Raw genomic sequence first — 25,734 nt, 5'->3', positions numbered from 1 at the left:
ATTCTTGATCCACAGTTTTAAGTACAAAGTCCATAATTGAATTATTAAGTATCTCGCCAAATTTAATGGAGTTGCATTTATCAAATATACCGTATTTCTCTGAATATAGTCCCCCTCTGAATATATTCCCCCCCCCTAATTTTGAGGCTTCAGTTTCGGGAAGAGTTAAAAAAAAATGTGTTTGAATATAGTCCCCCCCTTTACTTTTACCACAGGCATTTTTGGAAAAAAAGGGAGGACTATATTCAGACATATACAGTATATGGTGTTTTGATTTTACATTTGAATCTACTTATGTTTTTAAAATTGCAAAAATTACTTTGAGTTGACTTATACCTTGTGTTTTATCAACTTGGCATTGGTTCCACTGCCATTCTCAGGAATGGTGGAATAGAGAACCAAACCAACGTATCCTCCAGCATTTTATATGTATTTGACTTGTATCCAATTACAGTGGAACCTCGTTAAAGCGAGTACGGGCTATAGCGACACCCCCGCTATAACGAGAGATAGCCGATGCACCGTCAATTAACTCTATAATAAGCGTGTTAAAAAATTCGTTTTTACGAGACCCTTTCGGTGTTGGCTCTCGCCATAGCGAGGGTTTCACCGCCGGAAGACTTTCATCAAGACTCCTTAACCTCTGTAATTCCTAGCGATCTGTTAGAAATGAAGTTAATGGAGTGCTCAGTCTCAAATTTATGTGGTAAACTGTCGTTCGATAAATATAATGATTGACGAAACAATGCTTTGCACGATTTTTATTCAGTGCGGCGCTTATAAATTGTTTGAATAGTTAGTCGTTATTTGAGTAAGGAATCTTAGTGATGCAAAATAACATCGCCTTTCGTCTGGATTTATGCTTACGTTTATCGGATAGATGTTTATCTGTCGCCGCACCACTCCTGTTCCTGTATGTCTGTTCGCAAGAGGTATATTGGCTATTATTTGCTCCACCTCCGGTAAAGCGACAATTCGCTATAGCGAGTGTTTATTAGTGTACCGTGGGGTGTCGTTATATCGAGGTTGCACTGTATATAAGTGCTTGAGCTTCCATTTGATATTTCTTCATCGCTTTCCCATTCTTAACTTTCTCCTTGAACCGTTGAATCACCATTGGCTCTGAAAATTTACATGTAGCCCAGCATCATAGCAGCAAGTATCATTTAAGTGCTTTTAAATAGTTAATCTTATTATTATCTGTATGTATTCCCCATGTAATAAATGGTACCCAATTAAGTAGTGGTCATAAGGTTATTTATAAACTGCCTACTGTTTCAAAGTGTAAATAGTATTGATTTGTTTAAACTCATTTTAATAATGGATAATATCTATTGTTAAAAAAGATAAATATAAATTTTTAAAGCCATGAGGCCTTCCAAGGCCTAAATGAGGGTGGGTATCACAAGCCTCATTTCATTCAAAAAAAAGTAGTGACAGTGTACTCCTTGTATGCCCTGGAAGTACTTACATTTGTAAAAATATATCTGTCAACCTTCCTTGTGAGAGGAGATAGTCACAGTCACAACACTCAACCCAAAGATAGACTTGATGTCCCATTTTGTAGAATGGAAAAGTGAAAGCAGAATTTCAATCAGCTTAAATATGTTCGATTCATTACCTGACAAGGATCAATTAATTAATGAAGCTTAATTAATGAAGCTCGCTTCATAAAATTTTTCTAATCCTTCTTGTCTGATAAATTTCATTGTTGTATTGAATTGTATGTATTATGGCTATGAGTGGGTTTATTTTATGGATCCTATATGTTAATTTCTAAATATGCGTGTCGTAGATGATTGATGTGTTTATATAGGTCCACCTATTGCCCTGATCATTTTGCCTTTTGTAATGTGTACTGTTGTTCAATTGATGAGGTCTATTCCACTTCATTGTTGGCTGAATGATCAATAAACATAGTTGTTATTAATATTATTAATAAGCATTATTTTATGCTTGATTAATTTACAGTGGCTGGTGTGTCGTCTTTGCCTGAGGTTATTCTTGAAGTTTTTGCGCCAGTATGAGCCTTCAAGTGAGGATTTTACTACCCGTGTTGTGGAAGTTCGTGAAGCCAACACCACTGTGACTGGTAGCTCAGTTGTTACAGCCACTACTGTTGCTCCTCCTCCCGGCTTCCACCTCATGATCCAGCTACATTCCAAATCAGAGCTCTTGAGAATCGTGAGTAGCACTGACTTTGTTTCAATTCTATTTGCAGTGTATGCCATTTTATACATTTTCGCCTATTTTATCCTGGGATGGATTGTTAATGACATAGATTCTTAAAAATCTGTATATATTTGTGTTTTCCTCATTCATCATAATTATGTAGAGACATTTTAAGTACAGTAGAATCCTGATTTAAGGTTTTTCAGGGGGGACAAAATTTAAAACACTAAATGCGGAAAAACACTAAATGAGGACCTGACATTTTTTTCAGGTTTTAGGGTCTGTAATGATTGGAATGGCTTTTTATGAATAAAAAATATTATTTTAAGTAACTAAAAGGTGCTGAATGCAGCAAAAAATTCTTTAATGAAATGTTCTCTGCCCTATGAAGGTTGGATAATACTTTTCAGGGATCAGCTAAAAAAATGGGTAGTAAAAATAAGTAATGAGAGGATGACAATTGTTTTAATGAAATATTTTAAGAAAATTCTAATAAACATCAACTTTAAGCATTCCCACACAGATTGTTATTATGGACATTAGTGATTCCATTTTTATGCATATTTCAGTGGTCTCGATGAAATTTAGAATTTTTTCTGTAAAAGTGACATGTATGTGACTATGGCATTTCTAATATAATAAGAAAAGGTGTAAGTAGGTACTTGAAAAATCATGAGGAATGAGTGAAATAAAGGGACATCAGAAGATCGCTGATCCCGAATTCTCAACTACCGAATATCTAGTAAAAGGGAGGTTTTCTGGAATTTTGCCAACTTAACGTTTTCTGTGGCCTCGGCGAAACAAGGGATTTATGGGCCTTTAAAAAGCCTCCTATGCGCACATTTTGGATTTCGAGGTCATCCAAAAAAGTAGAATCTTATTTTAGTATGCGTACAAGGCGATGGTGATTCGACTCGATGATAACACCAGATTCGTTGTCATATATCCGCGGCCTTATGCAGGTCGAATGGAGCCGGGAGAAGTTGCTTACGCGGCGCGCTGATCACCTTGACTCCAACTCGCCTTGTTTCTCGGCAGCTTTTAAAAAATTGGGTAAACCTTGAATAACGATTAAATAAACTCTGTTAAGTGAAAAGGTTTAACCTTCAACAGAACTGGATTTCGTCCGAAAAATTGTCATTGCCTCTGGAATTAGGCAATTTCGTCAGGGTTATGATGTCGAAGTCAACCACCAAGATACCTGCCGGATTTTCGTATTTTTCCGCGCTCATCTATTCTACCGTGAGTATGCGGTGATTTTTTTCCAGCATGAGCGATTTATTTAGAGTCATGGACCGTGATAGTTTGTCAAAACTCCGATTGTCATTCTCTTTTGACATTAATTAGCACCAGATAAATATTTTTGAATCGACAGCGATATCAACCAGCCGCATGTCGATAAATTGGCTCCGGGATATCTAAATTACGATGTAAAATAATGTTGTTCCGCAGGGAAAGAATGCTCTCACTCACGGTCATGACAGGGGAAACACTTCCTCTGTTCTTTCGCTGTTCTTCCGTGGAAACTGACCTTGGAATGGATTATAGAAAGAATCTTCTAGTGAACTGCGCAATTGTTATTGGGCCTCCTCTTTTGAACAGAGAAAGTAGCAGACTGAAAAAATATTGGGCTAATAATCGACTGCCCGTAGGGAGTAGAGTTGAAAGGGGCATAAGCCATCAATTGAAAACATAACGAGAAAACCATTATTGTAGCGGCCCTCGGAGGATAACTCGTGTCATCAGTAGTCACGTATCATCAAAGTCAAGTTCAAGAAGTGAAGGATAAGGTAGTTCGCGGTTATTAAGGGATGACTTTGCTCCATTAGATCGGATCTGATACAAAAAGTGCCTGGTGTTTGGATCAGAAGGGAAGCGAAAAGTTAGAAGAAAACAAATCACCCAACTTGCGAGTTGAAGGTCGCAGCGCTGCGCTCGCGGAAGAAAGCAGTTGAAGAAGCGTTCCCCGGTAGATTCTATCGACTCTTGGTAAACTTTAATGAGACTTTTCTTGTTGATGAGCATAATTTCGAAGATTTGGATGAACCGTCATGAAAAAACGTTAAATCGGGCAAAAAAATCTTGAGCGGAACAAATTTTTACGACCATAAATGCGGAAAAACGCAAAATGCGGAAACACTAATTACGGATAATTTTTACATTGTCCTAATAGGGAATGAATCGGGACCCAAAAAAATAAACGCTAAATGCGGAAAAACATTAAATGCGAAGACCTTAAATCCGGATCCGACTGTACCTCTCCTCTTAACTTGGAACACATTATAATGAGTCATCATATTGTTTACCTTTTGAATTATGACCATAAATGTACTATCCCATTAAAAATTTTGTGTTTTGGTGTATGAATGTCATGATTACTGCTCAATTTTTGCAATGCAAACTTGTTTATGAAACTTCTCTATTTTGTAGATTCTCAGTATTATAGATGAAGTTGCCGGCTGCCTAGAGGAAGCCAACCCTGAAACAACTCGCAGCAAGAAAGAAAGGAGACTGATGGAAGGCTGTGCCTTGGGTTGTCTCCGTGTTTTAAGGCGAGCTCTTATGCTTCAAGGACGGTTCACCACCTTACTCTCTGCTTCATCTGAAGACCCCCTTCTGCTCACTGGCCTAGATCGCTTGCTACTTGCGGTGAACCCTCGATCTGGAAAGCATGACCATTTGCTTAATGTTGCTAGGTAATTATCTCAAATATATCCAGGTCTTCCTAGCCATAGTATTGTATTACATTAGGCCGAAGAAATATCATTGACGTCATGCCTTTGCTTCTGTCTCTGGTCTGTAATAATGGCCCTTGTTTCCCTCGAGGCATTTCCTAAAGGTTCCACTGAAATAATTCATCTATACTTATTCTTTTCAGAGTTGAAATGAGCAAAATAGCAATAGGGTAGTATAGTTGCTTTCATGCAAGAATACTTGCCTCTTTCAGTTGGGATAGAGACTTGACAATAGTTGTAATGGAATATTTTTATTTTTTTAACCTCACCTTAACATCACTTATAAATGCATGTTTCCCAATTAACTCATTTTAAGCCTGAAAACTGTAAGAGACATGTTTTTGACCCAATAATTACAGCCTTAGTTGTTTGGTTATCGCTGAGAGGTAATTTAATGCATTTCTTCAGTTAATACAGGCCATTTCAAGTATTCTCAATGATATGAAAGGATTTCATTAGAAATGAGGATATTTTTATATGCTGGCTAATGTATTTTTTATATTTTAATAATTTACATGATTGCCTCTATTGGGACAAATAAATTATGTAATAGAATATTTTTCGGGTTTGCAGCTAGGTTAATGCTTTTATAATATTTTTTTTACAATCGTTTATGTAGTAGAAGTCTTAATTGCCTGTGTAATTTGTGGTTTATTTCAAACTTGATGCGTGAACGGGATTGGGAATTCACATTATTTGCCATGAGTAAAAATTACCCTGGACTGGGAATCTGACCAGAAAGCAGATCTGTGTACCAAAGGTCTGTGTTGTGACTCCCGGTCCAGAAGAATTTTTCCTCATGGCAATCATTGCATATTTCACTGCTTTTCATGCAGCTGGTTTGAAAGAAACCACATTTACTACCAAGAGTAGTATTAGCATTGGAATGGGGTTCACCTTTAAGTAATTGCTACTTAGAAGCTGATATTCCACCTGGGCCTAACATGTACTAGCATTGGGCCTCAGTAAAAATTCTCATGGGAATTAAAGAATCGGGGTGACACAGTGGTCTGCGCAGTGGCCCAGAAAACAGAAGGTCTGTGGTTTGATTCCTAGTTCAGGGGAATTTTTTCTCATGTCAATTAATTTGAGTGCTTGTCTCATTGTTTATGAAGTAAAATGTGACATTTTTTTACTACAAATCCCCATGTTACTCTATGATTTTAAGTCGCTATCAGTCCATGGTAGTGTGGTGATTTTATACTTTCTAAACATGTGATAAGTACTAAGGATGTGATAAGTACATGTGATAAGTACTAAGGATGAAATTTGTCATTAAAAAATCATTTGGCTTTGATAGGATTCAACTACAGATCTTTTTATTGCCAGTCAGGTATGCTACCAGTTATGCCATCTTCTTTCTTTGAATCCTGGCTAATACAAATAATATATTTAATAATGAATTTCATTCTTGGTGTGTATAAATTTGCACTGTGTGCGTGACTATATTCATAGTTACTTGTTCCATGTTATGTGTTGTGATAATTTGTTACAATCAGCATTGTGCTGAATCCATGTGCTTACATATAAAAATGGGATTGAAATAAAGGTAATGTAATGCAATTATGCAGCTTTGTTAAATATTGGAAGTAATTAAATTATTTATATGCCAAAATATTTGTGACTTTTTAATTTTGGTACATAAGTATTTCCATTTGCTCTTCTTGACAGATATTCCTGTGTGTTTGTTTATAAGGTAATGTGTGAAAGTTGAGGGCCTTAACTTTTGGTTGTTAGGAGCCTGGCAGACCATTATGGTGACATTTTTGATGAACTACTTGTATTTTATCATAATTTATGTGAATACCCTTTTATGATTTCAGGTATGTCAGTCAGGCAGGTTGGCTTCCGAAACACACTCCTGCCGCTTTGGGAATTTTGGCTCTGGCCACAGCTTGCCCACGGTCACCATCATCCGCAGCGCAAGTCCACCTCTTGTCCCTCCTCACATCTTCCCCTCAAGCAACAGCGCAGGTTCGTCATGCTTTTGTAGAATGTATGGAAGCCGAGGAAGATGAAGTAGTTGACTTTGAAGAAGATAAAGACATTGGTCCGGACGAGGCTGACGAAGAAGATGGAGCAGCCCATGGAGAATCTGTGCTCGAGGTATCTAAGAAACCTTGCTTGCCCGCTGACATTTTTCATTGCAGAAACAGTTACTCGAATTCAAAGTTCCTCAAGGCTTGTTCAATTAGAAACCACAGGCCACTAAGGTCTTTGGATATCAGACTACTTTTGGGCAGCTGAAAGCAACTTTGTTAATTATAGTTCATATTGGTAGAGAATAAATGTATAGAATACCTGTTTTGATGCAAACAATATTGATAACAAAAATAATTTAAAAAACAGCAGGTATCCATGAATTTCAACGGCATTTGTCAGCATTCATATTCAGATTTAATGCTGTCATTTCAGATTTTTGCATTTACATATTTTCCTTCCGTATTTCAAGCATCTAGATCATGTATTTGCCAACTCCATACCTGGCGTAGTACAAAGATGCAGTCAGATCTGGATTTAATGTCTTCGCATATTACCTTGTATGTCTGAATATAGTCCCCCCTTTTTTTCCAAAAATGCCCAAGGTAAAAGTAAAGGGGGGACAATATTCAAACACATTTTTTTAACTTTTCCCGAAACTGAAGCCTCAACATTAGGGGGGGGGGACTATATTTGGAGAAATGCGGTAATTTTTTACACTTTAAACACATATTTTTTAGTTCCTGATTCATTCCCTCATGAAACAATGTAAAAGCTTGGTGGGGCATAAATTTCATTTTAATTCTCATCTGAAAATGCTATTATACATTTCATTTGAACTTAAGGGCCGCATCTCCTGAGAGGAGAATGCATGAGCGACCCAAAAGTGGTTCATGCTGCCCTATGATGACAAATATTATGCTATAGGGCCCTATCCACTAAGGCAATCTCTTGGATAGTTAGTGGTTGGTTCTTGGAAAGACATCATAATTTTGGAATGAGCTATGAACTTAAGTATATCTGAACTTTCTGTCACTGAACGGAAACTCGTCTGGGAGCAACAGAAATGATAGAGGGTCTCGGAAAATGACTTACCGATTCTGAGAATGAGAAAGTGATGTGGCAGGGGGTGTTAGGACACCAGCCGTTTACAGCTATAAAAAAAAAAAAAAGAAGTGCTCTAACGAGGTTGGGACAAGCGTTTATTAAAGTCCTTTATTGTTCGGGGGAAAAACGAATTCCCATATCTATCCGTTCGGCAAAAAATCTCTCTTAATTTATCGCTTCTGTCGGACCTGGAAATATAGTGTGGCTCTAAGATTATGTTCTCTGTGTCGCTCTTAAAGATATCCATTCTTAATTGTTCAAGCAATCTAAGCCTAGCGCGCAGCCTCCGAGTCTCCAACGGCTCCCAGCCTAATTCGCTTAACATCTGGGTAACACTGTCTGTACGCCCGTAGCGGTTTTTGACGAAACGCGCAGCCTTCCTTTGTATCTTATTCAGTTCGCGGATTAAGTCTTTCTGCACTGGATCCCATACACTCGCTGCATATTCAAGGTGCGGTCGGACGAGAGCGAAATAGCACCTTTCTTTTACTTTCTCATCCGAAAATCTTCCCACAATACGCTTGACGAATCCTAATTTCTTCAGAGCTATGCCGGAAATATTCTTTATATGCGTTCCCCACGTGAGGTTCGAGGTTATCGTAACTCCCAGGTACTTCACTTCGTCTGTTGCCTTTATGTTAATGCCATCCACTGCATAAACATTGTTAGTGTTGGATGAATTCCGCAAGAAATGTACCGCCATGCATTTGCTCAGATTGAGTTCGAGTCCCCACTCTTGACTCCACAAATGAACGTTGTTTAAGTCCGATGATAGAATTTCAGAGTCAGAGGGATCACTAATTTTGCGATAGATGACAGCGTCGTCAGCAAATAAACGTATTTTACTGCTAATGCGGGAGCAGAGATCGTTAATGTATATAATGAACAACAGTGGGCCGATTACGCTTCCTTGTGGAACACCTGATGTAACTTTTACAACATCAGAGCTAATTCCGTCAAGAACTACTCTTTGTTTACGATCTCTGAGAAAGTCGCGTATCCAGTTTACAACTGTTTCGTTTAATCCGCATGACTGTAATTTGTATAAAAGTTTGTTGTGAGGTACAGTGTCGAAAGCTTTCTTAAAATCTAGAAATAGTGCGTCAACTTGTCTTTTCGATTCACCAGATTTTATAACGTCGTGAAGAAAGAGCGCGAGCTGTGCTTCGCAGGATCTATTTTTTCGGAATCCGTGCTGACAGTCATGGAGGAAGTTACGTCTGTCCAAGAAAGTCATGATATTACTAACAACGATATGTTCAAGTATCTTGCCTATAATTGATGTTAGTGAAATTGGCCGGTAGTTGCCTGGGTCATTTCTGTTTCCCTTTTTGAAAATGGGTGTAACGCTTGCAATTTTCCAGTCGGGCGGTAACTTCCCTTCAGAGAGTGACTTCTTGAATATGATCTCTAAGTAAGGCGCGATCTGTGGAGCTAACTCTTTGAGGACACGCGCGGGTATTCCCTCCGGACCCGGAGATTTACTATTCTTAATCGATTGTAGTTGTTTAGTTATCCCATCACGTTTTATAGATATTTCTTCCATCAAATCCTCAGTATATGGGATGTCAACATTGAATTGAGTATCGTCAGTAGTGTATACACTTTCGAAATGGGCATTTAAAGTGTTAGCTTTGCCAATATTTTCGGTGACAAGTTTACCATCTTTATCAAATAACGAATCTACGGTTGAATTTTTTCCCTGAAGCTCTCTTGCGTACGACCAAAAGGATTTCGGATTTTCTTCGAGTAATTCACCAAGTACTTTTTTCTTAAACTTTCGCATTGCAGTTCGCATTGATTTCTTGGTTATTGAGCGTTGAGCAGCGTAACTTTCTTTAGCTTCAAGTTCCTTCGATTTATTACGAGACGTGATGGACTTTCTGTACAAGTTGTATAGTTTTCTCTGTTTCCTAAGTTCTCTTCTGACATCGTTATTGTACCAGCGAGGTTCCTTATTATCACATTTCAGTTTTTGCGGAATATGTTCGTTGATTCCTTGGCGCAGAATTTCTAAGAAACGTGTCCATATTACATCTGTGCTTTGGTCCTTTGATGTAACAACGAATTTTTTGTAGGAGTCATTAAGCATCTCGCCAAATTTAGTGAAGTTACATTTATCGAATAGGTAAATATTGCGTTTTGGTTTTACGGCTGACACCACATCAACTTTTAACGTCGCAAAGATTACTCTGTGGTCGCTTATACCGTCAATAATATCAACTTGTTTTATCAATGTTAGAGCGTAGGTTTCCGCGGCGATGGTTTGATCTCTGCATTTCTCCAGGGTTTTCTTCCGCGTCAGATTGTTGGTTGACTGTTAAAACTGTTGTTTTATCAACTTAGGATGGCTTACTGCTAAAAGGTCTAATAGCTTGTTTCCTCTCGTAGGTTTGTCAACTACTTGGGCGAGAGAGTGATTTGCAAGTATGTTGAGTAATACCTCGCTGATTTCTTTATTCCTTGAATTCGGTTTTACAGTGTAAGTATCCCAGTTTATGGATGGAAGATTAAAATCTCCCCCGATTACTATTACACCTTTACTGTCTCTTTGAGTAAATGCGGATATTTGATTTTCTAGAAGGTACATAATATCGACTTCGGAGTTCGGCGGTCTATAAAAAGAGCAAACATGAATACTCCTTTTGTTTCGTTGTTTAATTGTACACCATACGCTTTCAATTTCGTTGTCAATTATTTCGTGGGCGGCGCTTTGTAAATGGGATTTAACTGCAATAAAAACTCCGCCACCTGTTCTATTGCGTCGATCGCATCTGTAAATTTTATATTCTGGAGGAAAAACTTCGCTGTCGCTTATATCTTCCGTAAGCCAGCTCTCTGTCCCCATGACCACGTCTGCGTCCTGAAAAATATGCTCGATTTCGGCGCGCTTGTTTTTTACACTACGGCAATTAACTACAACAAGGTTAATGTCATATTTTGTAGTTAGAGTTTCGGTTGGTTCTTTTCTAGGCTTTTGTATACTCAGCGGGAGAATTTTATTGGCAGTACTAATAATATTTGATATTTTTTCTTTCTCTGGAGCCCGCGTTTTGGGAATTATGACGCTATTGTCCGGCGTTAACGCTTCTAAGCTTACTTTCTTGTAAATTTCGCATTGCGGATTTCCAGTTGGTAAGTTATGGAATATTTTTAACACGAAAGTGATCCTGCAGAAGCCGATAAGAAGTCACAAGTAATTTGCAATACTGGCACTGTATGTGTACTGAAAATTATGGGAAATGGATGATTATGTACAGAATCAGGAATTAAATAAAGCTTCAGGCGAACCCAGTTGAAAGCAATAATGCCTGTGAAGGCATTATCCCTTTTCGACAATGCAGTAAATTTTGCATAGTGGATAGCATAAAAGTGTTTCCGAGTGACGGAAATGGAATCTGAGACGGAAACTGAAAGTTCGATTCCGAAACTTGGAAATGAGGAGACGTTGTTACTGGATAGGGCTCATGATCCAAGATTGGGAGAATGTTTGACTCACTTTTCATTTTTGATTGTACTTTGTGAGTTAGGTAATAGTTACTCAGTCAAAAGTTTGCAGTGAAATGGAAAGCATTGCTCCCCTCAAGTTTGTTTGCTTGGTCGTGTGTAAGACTACTTTATTCATCACTTACACATTTCACTGTCGAATTTCTTGGCATAAATTCCATTACATTATGTATTAAAAATGCTAATATCCAAGTGTTCATTTTTTGTTTCATGTCAAGGTTTGAAAATTTGTCATTTAAAAATTATTTCTTTCATCACAGATTGTATTTTTTAAAAAGTCTTTTCTTTTTAGCCCTCTGAAGGATCCTCACCAAATTCAAGTGAGCCATTTAAAGGACTCACCATACGGGGAAGAGCGAAGGAAATGGTCTTGAGGCTACTGCTGCAGTGGCTTCCACAATCACCAGCACCCAACTTGGCTCATTTCTTTCTTGGTTTCCATCTCTCTAAGGATCTGAGGAAAACAGTCTTCCAGCAACCTGGTGAGGGAGAAAGACATGCATACTATCTTTAGAATTTCGAATACTTTCTCCTATCTTTGTGTCGTAACTTCATTGGATTGCTAATCAATGTTGTTCAGTTTTTGAGGGAAGTATTAAAAAAGATTTGAAATGAGGTTTAAGAGTTATTACTTGGTTATATGTTGTGCATATATCTATTTCTTTGAGCATTTGTTCTGTAATAACTAGGGTTTTACCATGGTTGTACATCTTTGGTTGTGTTTTCCGGGGTTTGCAAGCATGTTAAAAACCTGGAAATTCAGTATATTTTTGAGGACAGTAATAATAATAATATAATAATATGTTTTATTTGCCCAAAAGACAAAGGTACATTTGCACAGGAATTAAGGCACGTCCATCAAAAACATAAGTTACTTCACAAGCATAAAATCAGTGTACATATATATCACACATAATAATCACTCATAACAAAGAAAGGAAAAAAAAATCACATTGTATAACAGTAAAAAATCAGTAAAAACTGTTGGTAGAACAGTTGCTAGTTAGTAAAAAATTGAAGCAGTCAATTAAAATGTTTGACTGTTCCTACTATGCAAGAATTCTCGCTCAAGGATTTATTTTAGTTTCTTTCATTACATTCATATTATTACATGTGTATTTACATTTTAGTAGTCATGCATGTTTATCATGAAAGGTTCAGGTAACAAAGATGAAAGTTCAGTTTCATTTTACCATTATTCCGCGTTTTCATTGCATTAATGATATTTTTTATTGGCCTATTGGGAAAACTTTTTAATGAAGGGCATTTTCATTGTATGTATTGTCTTCATTCTTTTTGTAGGTATCTTAGGGTTTCCTAGAACATGTTTACATGCTCTGTTGGCTCTTTTGGATCATGGATTGGCGACCAACTTACAAGTGACATCTCCGAGCCATGCCCAGTCGTCTATGTTGGATGTCGCTGGATTAAGACCCCGTGCTCCTCACTCAGCCCTTCTCGACCTTGGATATCGACTCCTATATGCTCTGTGTGCTGACCCTCGTACCTCAGAACCTGTTCTTCGTTTCTTGCGCTCGTCATCTTCTGCAGGTGGCGTTGCTGGTGGTCACTACCTCACCAGGCACCTTCTTTCCATTCCAATCATCTCCCCTCCTGGGGAAGCAAGTGTATGTTCTCCACAGAAGAGGTGTGAAGGTTAGCACGATTAATTAAATATTCAATAAATTTTCTGCTGCAGTACAGCTATGTACCGTATTTCTCCGAATGTAGCCCCCCTCTGAATATATCCCCCCCTCCCCCTAATTTTGAGGCTTCAGTTTTGGGAAAATATTTGAAAAATATGTTTGAGTATAGTCCTCCCTTTACTTTTACCATGGGCAATTTTGGAAAAAAGGGGGGGACTATATTCAGAAAAATATGGTACTTAATAATTGATTTTTATGTTCGAAGTTTTGTTACCATATTTAACTCTTTTTAGTGCAAGCTTTCTTCCTGGGGTACTTGTGGGGATGCTTCTAATACCTGACTATTGATGCTTTTAATACTGCACACACTCATTATTACGAAGTTCAGGCCAAAAATTTGGGGTTTCGTATCAAAAAATTTCATTTGAACTATACTTTTCAGAAACATTGTGGGTTAGGGGTGTGAAACCCTTTAAATCCTCCTTCCCGCTACTTATAGCTTTTTAAATCCTAGTTTATGTAGACTTTTATCCAGGGGGATGCAACATGCTATTTAGTGTGCTATCAATTGCATTCGTTTTAAATGGGCCAAGCTTGCTAAGGGTGAAATGTTATTGCTGAAGGGAATGATGTTGGGGATCAGGGTGGCATGGTGGCTGCTGGCTTCCCCTTCTACGGGCCCAGGTTCAAATCCCAGAGGTGGCGGACATTTTTCTGAGACTCGCCGATCCCTGATTGATTGCTTGATAGAGAACACTTGATGCACGACACTCTGTCCATTGGATGGAATGTTGAGCTATGATCCCATTGGCACCTTTTGTTTAAAGCAGACTAATGTCAATGTGGGGTTTCTCCCCACCCTTCCTTCCCTTACACCCTTCTCTCATGGTGCAAATGACCTTTGCAGTCAGTCAGCTCCTCCAAATACCACATCAGTCAATAATACTATACTTTTGAATGGTTAACCTGTCAATGTTAAGATCATGTCATAATCATACTGAGATTTCACATTAGAAAAATGATGTTTGGGTATTTTGCTCAGTAATTGATTTGTAGCATTATGTTAATGACGTCTTATTTTCCTTGTATTGTCAGTGAATGCACTAGGTCAAACGTCGTGGCTGTTGAGGACAGTGGCAGTTGAATTAAAGGCCCTTGCTGCTAACCGTCATCATCTCCAGCTGACCACACTTCTGCGGACTTTGTTGTCTGCGCCATCTGTTCCTGGTTCACAAGCGTTAGGGAGCACAATGAGAACTGTGGGGCCAGGGTGGCCTGGGAGAACTGCAGATACTGCTGAATTGTCTGTCGATGGCAGTCGCTTGGGAGGAGAAGAGGAAGACAAAGATGAGGAGACCACTCTCCAGCTTAGTCGCTCTCATCTTTTGCCTGTCGGTTCATGTAAGCATTGGGAGAATGAAATTGTTGTGTCTCTGAATGTTCTTTGTTGATAAGAGGAGAAAGGTGCAAAATGCGACATGACACATTCATGTATTTTATTGTTTTTTCTTATCATTATTATTAATTATCGTAATCGATTTAATGAAATTGATGGTTTCAGTCGTCATTGTGAAAGATTAGAATATTCAACTGTAAGTTAAACCTTTTTTCATTCCACTCGCAATTGATGAATGATGAAGTGCATCTACTTTTGCCTTTTATGACATCGTTTTGCCCAAGGTAGACCTGAATGGGTTCATGTGGCTAATGTTTTTAAATTGCCGATACCGATAGAGGTTGAAAAAGAAAGAGACTTGTATTTTTCTGTTTTTCAATTTTTTCACATACTGCAGTGAAACCTTTCTTAAACAATACTCAAAAGGCCAAAATTTTGCCGTTTCGTTGATCGGGAGATTGTTTCCCAGAGATGATTTGCACGTTGCATCATTCTAGGGGCACGAAAATTAAAGCAAGTCTGCATGCGATATCTTCATTCTACCTTCGCATGCTTCAATGCCTTGGAAAAAAATGCTGATTCCTTCAACTACAATGAAAATCGTGGGCAATAGAACACATTTAGGAAGCCTCAGTTCGTATTATTCCATCACACCTATTGGATGCCGTGAAGCCATCCATTCCCAGCTTAATCAGGGCCTCCATTCTTGCTTGTTCCAGCAAGATGGACTCTGAAATGAGGATCAGCCCTAGAAAGCCAGTTGAAGACATTTGTCCATTGACATTGGTAATGAGGCCTTTTCGATTAGGCAAGAATTTTCCACTGTATTTATTACTGAATGTCATACTTAATTGCGACCTATGCCTTCTTCATGCAACGATCCACAGCCATCGAAAACCTTTTCCTCCAAAGAAAATCAACTACCCTTCACATCACGTTCGGACATCGCTACAATAAAGATAATGTTTAAAGCAATGGGTAAATGTTGACTTCCTTCGCTTAAGCACAAATATTTTTTATTTTCAAGAATTTATCCAACATTGGGACTAAGGCAAAAATTTCTCCTAGCTCTGAGATGCTTTTGAGATAAACTATGAGAATGGAACTAAAGTTATTGCTAAGTCTTATTCAAGATAATGGGGAACTTGCATGAATTTTTTTTATTTCACAGGCGGACAGAAAATTATTTTCTGAATACAACAAAGAAAACCGTATGTATATCTGAGTTTTCCTTCGCGAGATATTTAATGATAAATATAACTAATTTTAAAGCGCGGGAAAAACTACCTCACCCCCCAAGCCACTGCCGACGAAGCCTCGATGACGTCAAAGGTGCCTAAACATCACGCGAAGCTATTGTTGTGATTGTTTGTAATAGTTGCCAGCAGTTGTGAGAGCTTCGTTTGTTAGACGTGTTGATTATTTATAATATTAATATCTGAGTCAGGGGATAAAATATAAAACTGGAGCAGTAAAACCAAAAATTTTATAATACCTAAATAACATCGTTGTAGGAGTCTGACCCACGGCCATTGAAAGGGGGTTACGTTAATTGTAAGTTGATGTTATCGACGGCATATCATTCATTTAAGTATGTAATTAGAACTATTTTGATGTTTACTAATGTCCGCTTAACTTTTATATACAATAACTTCATCCGTTTATTCGTAGGTACCGGAGAATTCATCGTTTAGGACTGTCTGTGCTTGTATTATGGGGTGAATTCCAGTCAATGCAACTTTTGCTTGCTGATATGAGACATCTAGGAACATTTTTGTGCTAAAATAGTGTTATTTTCAACGTGACATCTCCCGTTAAGCTACTGTTGAAATAAAGTGAAATCTGTTATTCAGCTGAACTTCTTTAATGGTGGGTACAGAGTGCAGGCCAACTTCACAAGGCACGGTTCGGCGTAAGAGAGTGTGAATGCCAAGCGAGACGATACTCCGGTGTCGGCCCAGCGCATGCGCACTCGACCTCTCCCTCCCCCTCCATCGCCACCTGGGCACACTCCTCGGGGGAGACAAACCCCGAGCGTTTGTGGCTTTTATCCCTGAAATTGTGTAACCATCTTAGGCACAGAGACATGACGTTTAGCAGGCGCAGGTATGATGAGAATCTTTGTAATACATCACCTGAGTTATGAAGGGAAGTTGCAGAGTGGTTTACGGCCATCCGCATCTCCGAATCCTCAGCACCTGATGATTCGGGTTTCCCACAGCTCCACCCCTCTTCCCGGCCGGCAAGCCATGGTGGTCCACTCCACCAGAGAGAGGAGTCCATCAGTTCGTCAGGGCTGATCCCACGGGTTGCGGCATCAGCTGGGTTGAGCTTGGTGTTGACGTAGCTCCACTGGGCCCCCGGAAGCGACGTCTGGATCTCCGCGACGCGATGAGCCACGAAGGTCTTCCACTTTGAGGGGTGGCCACGGATCCAGGCCAAAGAAACTGCTGAATCTATCCAGCAGAATACTGGCACAGATACGAACTGAAGGCCCTCCACTATTTTCACCAGGAAGCGAGTTAAAAGTACAGCTGCACACAATTCAAGGCGAGGCACACTAACAAGCTTTAACGGGGCGATTTTCGTTTTAGCGGCCAACAGGCTAACATAGCCATCCTGCCCCTCCCCAGCAACACGCAAATACACTGCTGCTGCGTATGCCCTCTCAGAGGCATCGCAGAAACCATGGAGGGAAATGAAAGACACATTCGCCTCTTTAGTACCTATCCATCTAGGGATACTGATTTGCTCTAACTTGGATGGTGAAGACCTAAAACTCTGCCAACGTTCAGTAAGTTCCAAAGTTAGAACTTCATCCCATCCTACCTTGGACAGCCACAAGTCTTGCAATATAATTTTGGCCACAATTAGTACAGGCGCCATCCAACCTAATGGATCAAATAATCGGGCTATCTCCGAAAGCACAGTTCTCTTAGTCACTACTGCCTCTCGGCCGGTCGGATGAGCAACCCTCGCACTAAATGTATCTAACACTGGTGACCATCTTACTCCCAAGGTAGCAACCACTTCTGAGTCAGAAAATATTTTCGACGGATTTTCATCATCCGAACAAAGACTGGGTTCGTTAGATGCCCACTTACTTAATGGAAATCCTCCCCTCGCTAGTAATTCAATTAACTGTCTCTTAACGTCCATAGCATCAATTACATTAGCTGCACCACAAAGAATGTCATCCACGTAAGAATGCCGTGCCACTGCTTTAGCTCCCAAAGGGAATGAATGACCCTCGTCAAGTACCAATTGCCGGAGTACTCTGATAGCTAGGAAGGGGGCTGGAGCCGTACCGTAAGTAACCGTGGTCAGCTTATAATCTGAGATTATTTTGGAAGGATCCTTACGCCAAATAACACGTTGAAAGTCTGAGTCGTCCTCATGCAATCGAATTTGGCGGAACATTTTCACTATGTCCGAAGTAAAAGCCACTCGAAAAAAACGCCAACGCGTTAGAATCAACCACAAATCCGGTTGCTGACGAGGTCCACTCAACAATAAATCATTTAAAGAATTACCAGAGGCACTCTTAAAAGATGCATCAAATACAATTCGAACTTTACGCGTTTCGTCATTTTCTTTCGAAACAGCATGGTGTGGCAAGTAATATAATTGATCGCTCGCACTAGTAAGTTCCATGTGACCTAGATTTAAGTATTCCGTCATAAATGCGGCATACTTCTCCCTCAAAACAGGTTGACTTCTGAGTCGATTCTCGTTTTTCAAAAATAATTTCATAGCTGACTCCCGAGAAGGATACAATTTCAGCGAAGTGTTTGGCCGGAATGGCAAACGTACTACATATCTCCCATCAGAGTCCCTGCGGTGAGTCGTTTTAAAATGATTTTCACAATAAGAATCCTCTTCTGACGGCGGTGTTACCGTGGAAACTTCCTCAAGGGACCAAAATTTCTGAATCTCATCCATCACCCTTTCATATGCTTGCACATGCATAGCGGTAGCACAGTCATTTGGAAATTTCATATCCTTCGCACGCGAAACAGGTCCCATTAACACCCATCCAAAAGGAGTTAAACGAGCAGTAGGACTTCTTACAGGCCCTTCGCGAACTGCACTTAAAAGTATTTCCCCGCAGACATCGGCGCCCAAGATGAGGTCAACTGATGAAGGAATGGCATGAGTTGGATCCGCAAAGGTCAACCCCTCCAGATGAGACCATGGGTGCAATTTTGCATAGTGGGAGGGCGTAAGAGCGGTTAGCCTTTTAAGCACCAAGGCTTGAAGATCTAGTTTAAAGTTTCTGTCGAAGGAGGATGTAACTGTCACGTTTACCATGCTCAAAGCAGTACCCACTTCATGACCTTGTATGCCCATGATCGGAACGCTGACCTTAGATCCCCGAAGTCCCAGAGTTTGCGCCAACCATTCCGTAACAAAAGACGTATCAGACCCAGTGTCTATGAGTCCTCTCACTGTGATACATTTTCCCGTAAGTGATTCAACCTGGGCATAACAAGTCGCTAAGAGAACCACTCGACTTGAAGAGCTTGCGCGACATAACACTGCACCGGGGGAAGTCGAAGGGGAAATCGTGGGAGACTTTAATGGTATGGCATCAGCCGATTGAGGATTATCCGCGAGTCTCGGAAATGCTTCATGCAGTAGCGTATGGTGCTTGCTGCCACACGCTAGACACCGACCTGATGATCGACACCGACTCGCTTCGTGATTACCAGAAAGGCAATTTAGGCAAAGAGAAAGCTTGATGACTTCTTCTCTTCGTTCCTCAGGTTTAAGAGCCTTAAAACCTAAGCAATACCTCAAAAAATGACCCCTTGAACAGAGCGGACAAGCGGCATTATTTCTTCTCGAAGACTTTGACGACACTGCATTCAACATTTTACTCGACTGACTCGGTGATTTCACTGAGTTATTTCGACCCCTTATTGACTCTGAATTTGAAGCCGAATTGGAAGAAGCTACTTCTCTTGAAGCGTCCAAGGCACGAATTCGGTTTTCAAGGAAATCAGACAAACTCACAAAGGACGGCACCGCACTCATTTCTGAGTGAGATAATTCCCACTGGAACCGTGTAGAAGAATCGAGTTTACTGACTAAAAGGAATACGAACCATTCGTCCCATGCTTGAACTGGCTTTTGAAGGCTTTCAAATACCCTAATAGTTTGGCGAAATTGATCTAGGACTCGCTTCAGTTCATAGGAAGTCGCCTTTTGCATATTTGGAAGTTCAAACAAACTCTTCATATGGAAATTTGAAAGAACTCTAGTGCTACCATACCGCTTCTCTAAGTCATTCCGCGCCCCTTGGTAATTCGCCCCAGAGATAGGCAAATTCTGTATTACTTCAGCGGCAGGCCCACGTAGGTGGGTTTTAAGATATAAAAGTTTGTGCACATTTGATAAGTCTGGCGCCTCGTCCACTAGCTTTTGGAATTGCTCTTTAAAACTTTCCCATTCTAATAGGTCACCAGAAAAAACAGGTAATTCTATTTTCGGAAGATTAGAATTAACTGAGGCGCTACGTGATACTTCATTTTCACATGAATTCGATCGTTTTAATTGAGACACGTAATCAGATATGTTAGACAAAGCGTCGATATAAAGCTCCTCCACCCGCGAAAAGTGATCATTTTTCACGTACTCTGTCTTAGCGGCTTCAGCTTGCTCCAAAACTACGAAGTGGCCCGAAAGAAATGCATTCCAATACGAATCAAACAAGTCCTTACGTTTCTCGAGTAAGTTAGCGGTTAGTCTGTCCTTGCCCAATTTCATCGTATTTGACCAAAAACGAGAAATAAGTTCACTTTTACTCATTTGAGTTTGCACGAGGCTTTCTAGATCCTTCGACATATTTCAAAGGGAATGATTGAACACGAAATAAGACGATCGAAGGAATAAAAGTTTCAACAGTCAAGTCAATCTCACCAAGAACCAGATGAAGTTGAAGCAGGCCGTGTAGAGCAGAAACTTCTTCAAAGTCCTAGGGAAGCACACACCCTGGCAGATGGAGTCGTAGAAAAACCATCACTATTGAAGAAAAATTGTCGAACCACGTGGCTTCTAGAAATTTCCACCTAAAATAAAAGTCCATTAAGTGCCGAAAAAAGGAGAAAAATTTCACAATACTGCACGTATTAAACGCTGGAATCGTAGTAAAACCGGAATAGATCCGGCCCGAAGGACCAAATTTTATGTTGAAATAAAGTGAAATCTGTTATTCAGCTGAACTTCTTTAATGGTGGGTACAGAGTGCAGGCCAACTTCACAAGGCACGGTTCGGCGTAAGAGAGTGTGAATGCCAAGCGAGACGATACTCCGGTGTCGGCCCAGCGCATGCGCACTCGACCTCTCCCTCCCCCTCCATCGCCACCTGGAGGGAATTCAAAAAGCCTAAACAGCTACTGCTAATAATCACAGTGCCAGTGGTTGTAATGCACAAAGTTTGACAAGGTTGAAAAATATCTGCCAAGAGTTATCAGTGTTCCATCGTGATTGAATTGTAAAAAGTGCTATTACGCTATCGATAAATGTTTAACAGTAGTGTAAAAATTGTCAGTGGCGTGCTAATCTCCGTTGTTCACCGTAGATATGACATTTCACGATCACGCTATTGAAATAATAACTGTGGGTGAAGTTTGTTATTCCATTATTTCAATGAATAGTAGTGAGAAAAGTCACCTGTATCACTTGTGTGGGCTAATTTAAGGGTGAATAGTGAATCAGTGAATACATAGATTGTTTTTTTCATCATAACGAGTTCTGTTATTGTAAGTTGTACGCGATGAATATAAGAATGTGACAGTGACTTCCAGTTTTTGATAAGAGTATTTGCCTATTTCCCACTATATTTTATGGTATATGCTAGTATATTGTTTATGGATTTACCTATATTATTGAAATAGGTTGTAGCTTGTGTGTGTGTTGGCAGCGGAACCGATTCGCGATCTCACATGTGGATTGTGTGCAGACTGTTTTGCTGTGAATTCGTACCGTAGGACGGATAGGACTTCCTTCTCCTCTAATTCGGCGTTGCCAAATTCAACAGCACAGCTTACTCTGTCAACAGCACAGCTTACGATTGTTATCCTCCAGTATTAAAAGTTTCTTTTACATCTCCATTTGCCGCCGGCGTATAGCAATAATTTGTCTTAACAAATTCCATGAGGGTCGTGGCATCAATTTTTGGTGTCCTAAAAAAAGGCTGGTGTCCTAACGCCCCATGCCACACGCCTTTTAGGCGGCTTGCGGGGTATTATGTAGATGTAGATGAATTTCAGGTCTACTATTCGAACGAGTGGCAACGTTATCATCCATTTTTCTGATAACTAAAACATACGAAGTGAAACGCATGTAACTTCATCATCCCGATACCGCATTATTAATATCCCAAGTAATAATCTAGGCACAATAGCAATAGGAAAACTTGCCCAAGAATAACAGTACAAAATAAAGTGACGATAAGCGGCTAAATACTCCCTCAAAACAAATTTTACGCCATGTGCTCAGCGTATTTCCCAACTCCCTACGGTTGTTTAGGCACCTATGACGTCACGCCTGGCCTCGGCAACGCTCGGGTGTCTTCGTGCAGTGGTCGGCTAAGAGAAATTTTTCTCGATTTCAAATGCAATTTTTTTATTTCTTTTGATGTTGAATGGAGAAACTGAAGGTATTTTTGCGAGCTAATGTATCCATTTGACTTATTCAAAATAGTTTTTAGAGCAATCTACGACCCATGCAAGTTCCTCATTATGAGAGGCAAAAGTTGGCTGTCATCTTCTAGCGTGCACATTGTATCTTCCGTAATTTAAAGAAAATGGCAGCGTGCCACTCACTGCTGCGAGTAAAAAAAATGCTTTTCGGAATTGACGCGTTGCATTTCTGTGAAGTACCCTAAACAACCGTCAAAAGAATGCGATCGAAATGCATAGCTCTAGATTTCATATTTGAGCCTGTAAATATTGGGCCATTGAGTTATTTTACGAATGTCAGCATTTGCATTTTTTGCGATTCGCCACGAGATAAGTTGGCGGAAATACACCACAGTGAAGGATATAGTTACGATTAATAACGACGATTCTGATTGGCCTATTCAATGAAAGTTTATGATTGGCCCTCCAATGCTAGGAATATTAAATTATTCATATAAAAATAAAATTGTAATCAGGAACATTGGTTATTGAGAGGTGAATTCTACTCAATCGCACCAAAAAATCATTTCGTTGATTGGAAGTTTTCGTCAGAGGAGTTCGTTCATCAGGGTTTCTCACTACTGCATTTACATAGGCAATTTGTGTTACCAAGAGCATTTGTTCATTAAATGAAGTTTTTCATTTAGGAGGAGTTAAGGCCCACTCCTCAATAATAACCTCATTGGTAGTAGGATTAGCACTGATCATTGGACTGAGCACTTTGCCCTTTTGCTTGGCACCCTACGCAGTTGTGTACTCTTCTTACTGCTTAAACCATCACTGATTGAGCTAATGAAATAACTCAGGTGACGGTACGATTCATTATTAATTGGTGGTAACTTAGGTGCTTTCTTATTTTAAACTTTTAAGGGAATGACGGAAAGGGAGAACCTATTTTTGTTATATCTTATCTCTCCTTTCCATCTAGTGCATTCTTTTAAATAATCATGATTTTGGGTGTTTCCAGTTTCCAATGTATTGCATGAATCAAGTAACTTTGTATGCAGTACGGCACACAGATGCAGGAATACTTTAAGAATGTAATTTAGCTTAAAAACACACTTGGCCAGGTTTTGAACCATTCTGTGAATGATTATGCCGTGCCATTTTAATATTAATTTTTTTAGAGTTATTCAATTTGATTTGATTTAATGGAGATGTGAGTGTGCGTGGATCTTTCCTAGCAGCTGCTGGAGCGGAATCCAGATTGTGTGGCTCAGGTGGAAGTGAGAGTATTTTGTTTTTATTTTCTAGTGCCCCCGAGTGGTGCCAGGCCACACGACCGTCTCCTCATCAGGGTTCTCGAAGCACTTAACTTTTCACCAGAGCAAACTCCATCCCCTAATTGGGAGTTCTTCGAGCCTTCTCAAATACAGCAGGTCAGTGTTTAGAAAGCCTGAGCTTCATAACTATTAGTGTCTTTTGATTATAAAAATCCATTAGTGAGGGGCGAAGAATGGGAGCAATTCTTCACCCTCAAGATTATATATTGAATGTTAATTTAATGACCATTAATTAGCCACCTCCATTTTAATTTATCCTAAAAAATTAAATGTTTGGGAATAGTTTGATAATTCTTCCATGTGTGAGCTATAATGTAAATAGTATGTAGTTTAAAGGAATGCATTGTGTATTATAATTCCAATGTAGTGATCGCACTTAATTTTCTATTGGTGTTGGTTCTGATGAATGCACGAATGTGAAAGTATTTGATTTCTTACTTTTATAAATAAAAATTGAAACTATAAGTGACTGGAAATCTTACATTGATTGTGAGTTTAAACCATATATTTTTTCTTTTCCAGGTTCTTCGTAATTGTGAAGTTTCAATTGGTCCAGGTGGCGATAGTTGGCCTCACGTTGCCCCATCTTGTCCTGCCCTTCGTCTTGTCAACCTTGATTCACTGCGCCGTACTCTGATGGATGAACTTCAGTCAATACAAGTCTCACAGAGACAGGCAATTGTAGCTGAAATGAAGGTATGGCTTAAAATTTATTTTTTTGTTATGTAGTAGGTACATAAGAAATTGACCATGAAGAATTTACTGGGTTTTTCTTTAACCATTTCAACCTGCACGTCTTATAGATAACCAATATTGTTCTATAAATTTATAAAGAAGAATATTTATAAATATAGAGTTTTTTATAAATTTATAAGAAAAATATATTTATATATTTTTCTTCCAAACAAGCAATCAGTATCGATTGAGCTGAGGTGAATCAAAAACATTACAAAGGTTCAAACGCGGCTTTCTACCTGTCATTTTGGGAGATAGGTGTGACATCATATCTGGAGCTGGGTTCTGAATTGGTTCTGTTTACATCCTGTTCTAGCAGATATCAGAGATCTTTGAGCTGTCCAAAGTTCTTCCTATGGTTTTGGTTTATGGTTCATCTAGTTCACACTTATTATAATAGTCTCTAAGAGCTCCAACAAGGGACATTAATGTTAGTTAACTAACATTATTGACTGATTTATCAGCAATCAGCATGGATGAGGAATGTGTTCATTTTAAATCAGATAATCTTCCTTAAGTTTACCGTATAGTTATATGATGGAGTACTTCATGTGCTGTGACAAGTACTACATATCATCTGAAATTCTAAATGCTTTAGCATTGCCCTTAATAATTTCTGTTAATTATGAGGACTACAGCCGGTGTTACCAGAACTTTCTTTTGTCAGGTTAATGAAGAATTACCTTTGTGGGCTCTGTAAAAGTTGTAGGAATCAGACAGTGTTAATGTAGAGTACTACTTATTACTGAATGCTACTGAAATTAGGCATTAATTGACCACCACTAATATGTCCTCGAAGTAAAGAGTTATAAACAGGCGTTGTTAGCATTTTATCAGAAAATCTACAGAAAATTTAACGATATGAACTCTGTATATTTGGTTGAATTCTGCTTTGATAACGTCACTAAATAAGAGAATCCTCATCATTGGCATGGGACTTAGTATCTCTTATGCTTCACAGAGTCCTTGGGGCTCCATCCGCCTGGGCTATGAAGATCCCAAATACTGTACTTGTTAAATTGCGAGGGCCATTTTTTTACACTTATGCTTACTTTTCAAGATTGAGGCACTTTTCATACCTTTGCACAAGCTTCTGAGTACCCTCTTCATAAAATGTCACCAATGAACTGAATTAAGCATTCATGTTACAAACCGCCGCCCACCTAGCCATTTCTTGAGCTCAGGAAATAGGTGTAAGTCGCTCTGTGCTAGGTCCAGACTATGGTGGGTAGTCAAAATATCCCATTGAAATCGGTGAAGAATTTATTGGGTTGCAGCAGTACTGTGAGGATGAGTGTTGTCATGGATGAGAACTACCGTATTTCTCTGATTATAGTCCCCCCTATAATTTTGAGGCTTCAGTTTTGGGAAAAAATTTAAAAAGTGTGTTTGAATATAGTGCTCCCTTTACTTTTACAACGTGCATTTTTGGAAAAAAAGGGGGAACTATATTCAGATAAATACGGTATAATAGAAGTCAACGTGCAT

General features: G+C 39.3%; 1 protein-coding gene across 1 annotated transcript in view; it reads left to right on the top strand.

Annotated features, from left to right (window-relative positions):
• LOC124159525 (nuclear pore complex protein Nup205) overlaps window positions 1-25,734 on the top strand; it is a 61,478-nt gene that overhangs the window by 20,679 nt on the left and 15,065 nt on the right. Inside the window, exons 15-22 of the mRNA XM_046535393.1 lie at window positions 1,972-2,184; window positions 4,603-4,868; window positions 6,731-7,013; window positions 11,794-11,983; window positions 12,804-13,157; window positions 14,243-14,548; window positions 23,483-23,607; window positions 24,034-24,207. Coding sequence (XP_046391349.1) covers window positions 1,972-2,184; window positions 4,603-4,868; window positions 6,731-7,013; window positions 11,794-11,983; window positions 12,804-13,157; window positions 14,243-14,548; window positions 23,483-23,607; window positions 24,034-24,207 — 1,911 coding nt within the window. The remainder of the gene's footprint in view (window positions 1-1,971; window positions 2,185-4,602; window positions 4,869-6,730; window positions 7,014-11,793; window positions 11,984-12,803; window positions 13,158-14,242; window positions 14,549-23,482; window positions 23,608-24,033; window positions 24,208-25,734) is intronic.

This window comes from Ischnura elegans, chromosome 5 (genome assembly GCF_921293095.1).
Source record: "Ischnura elegans chromosome 5, ioIscEleg1.1, whole genome shotgun sequence".
In the NCBI taxonomy this organism is placed as follows: Eukaryota; Metazoa; Arthropoda; class Insecta; order Odonata; family Coenagrionidae; genus Ischnura; species Ischnura elegans.
This window is presented reverse-complemented; position numbering and strand designations above follow the sequence as displayed.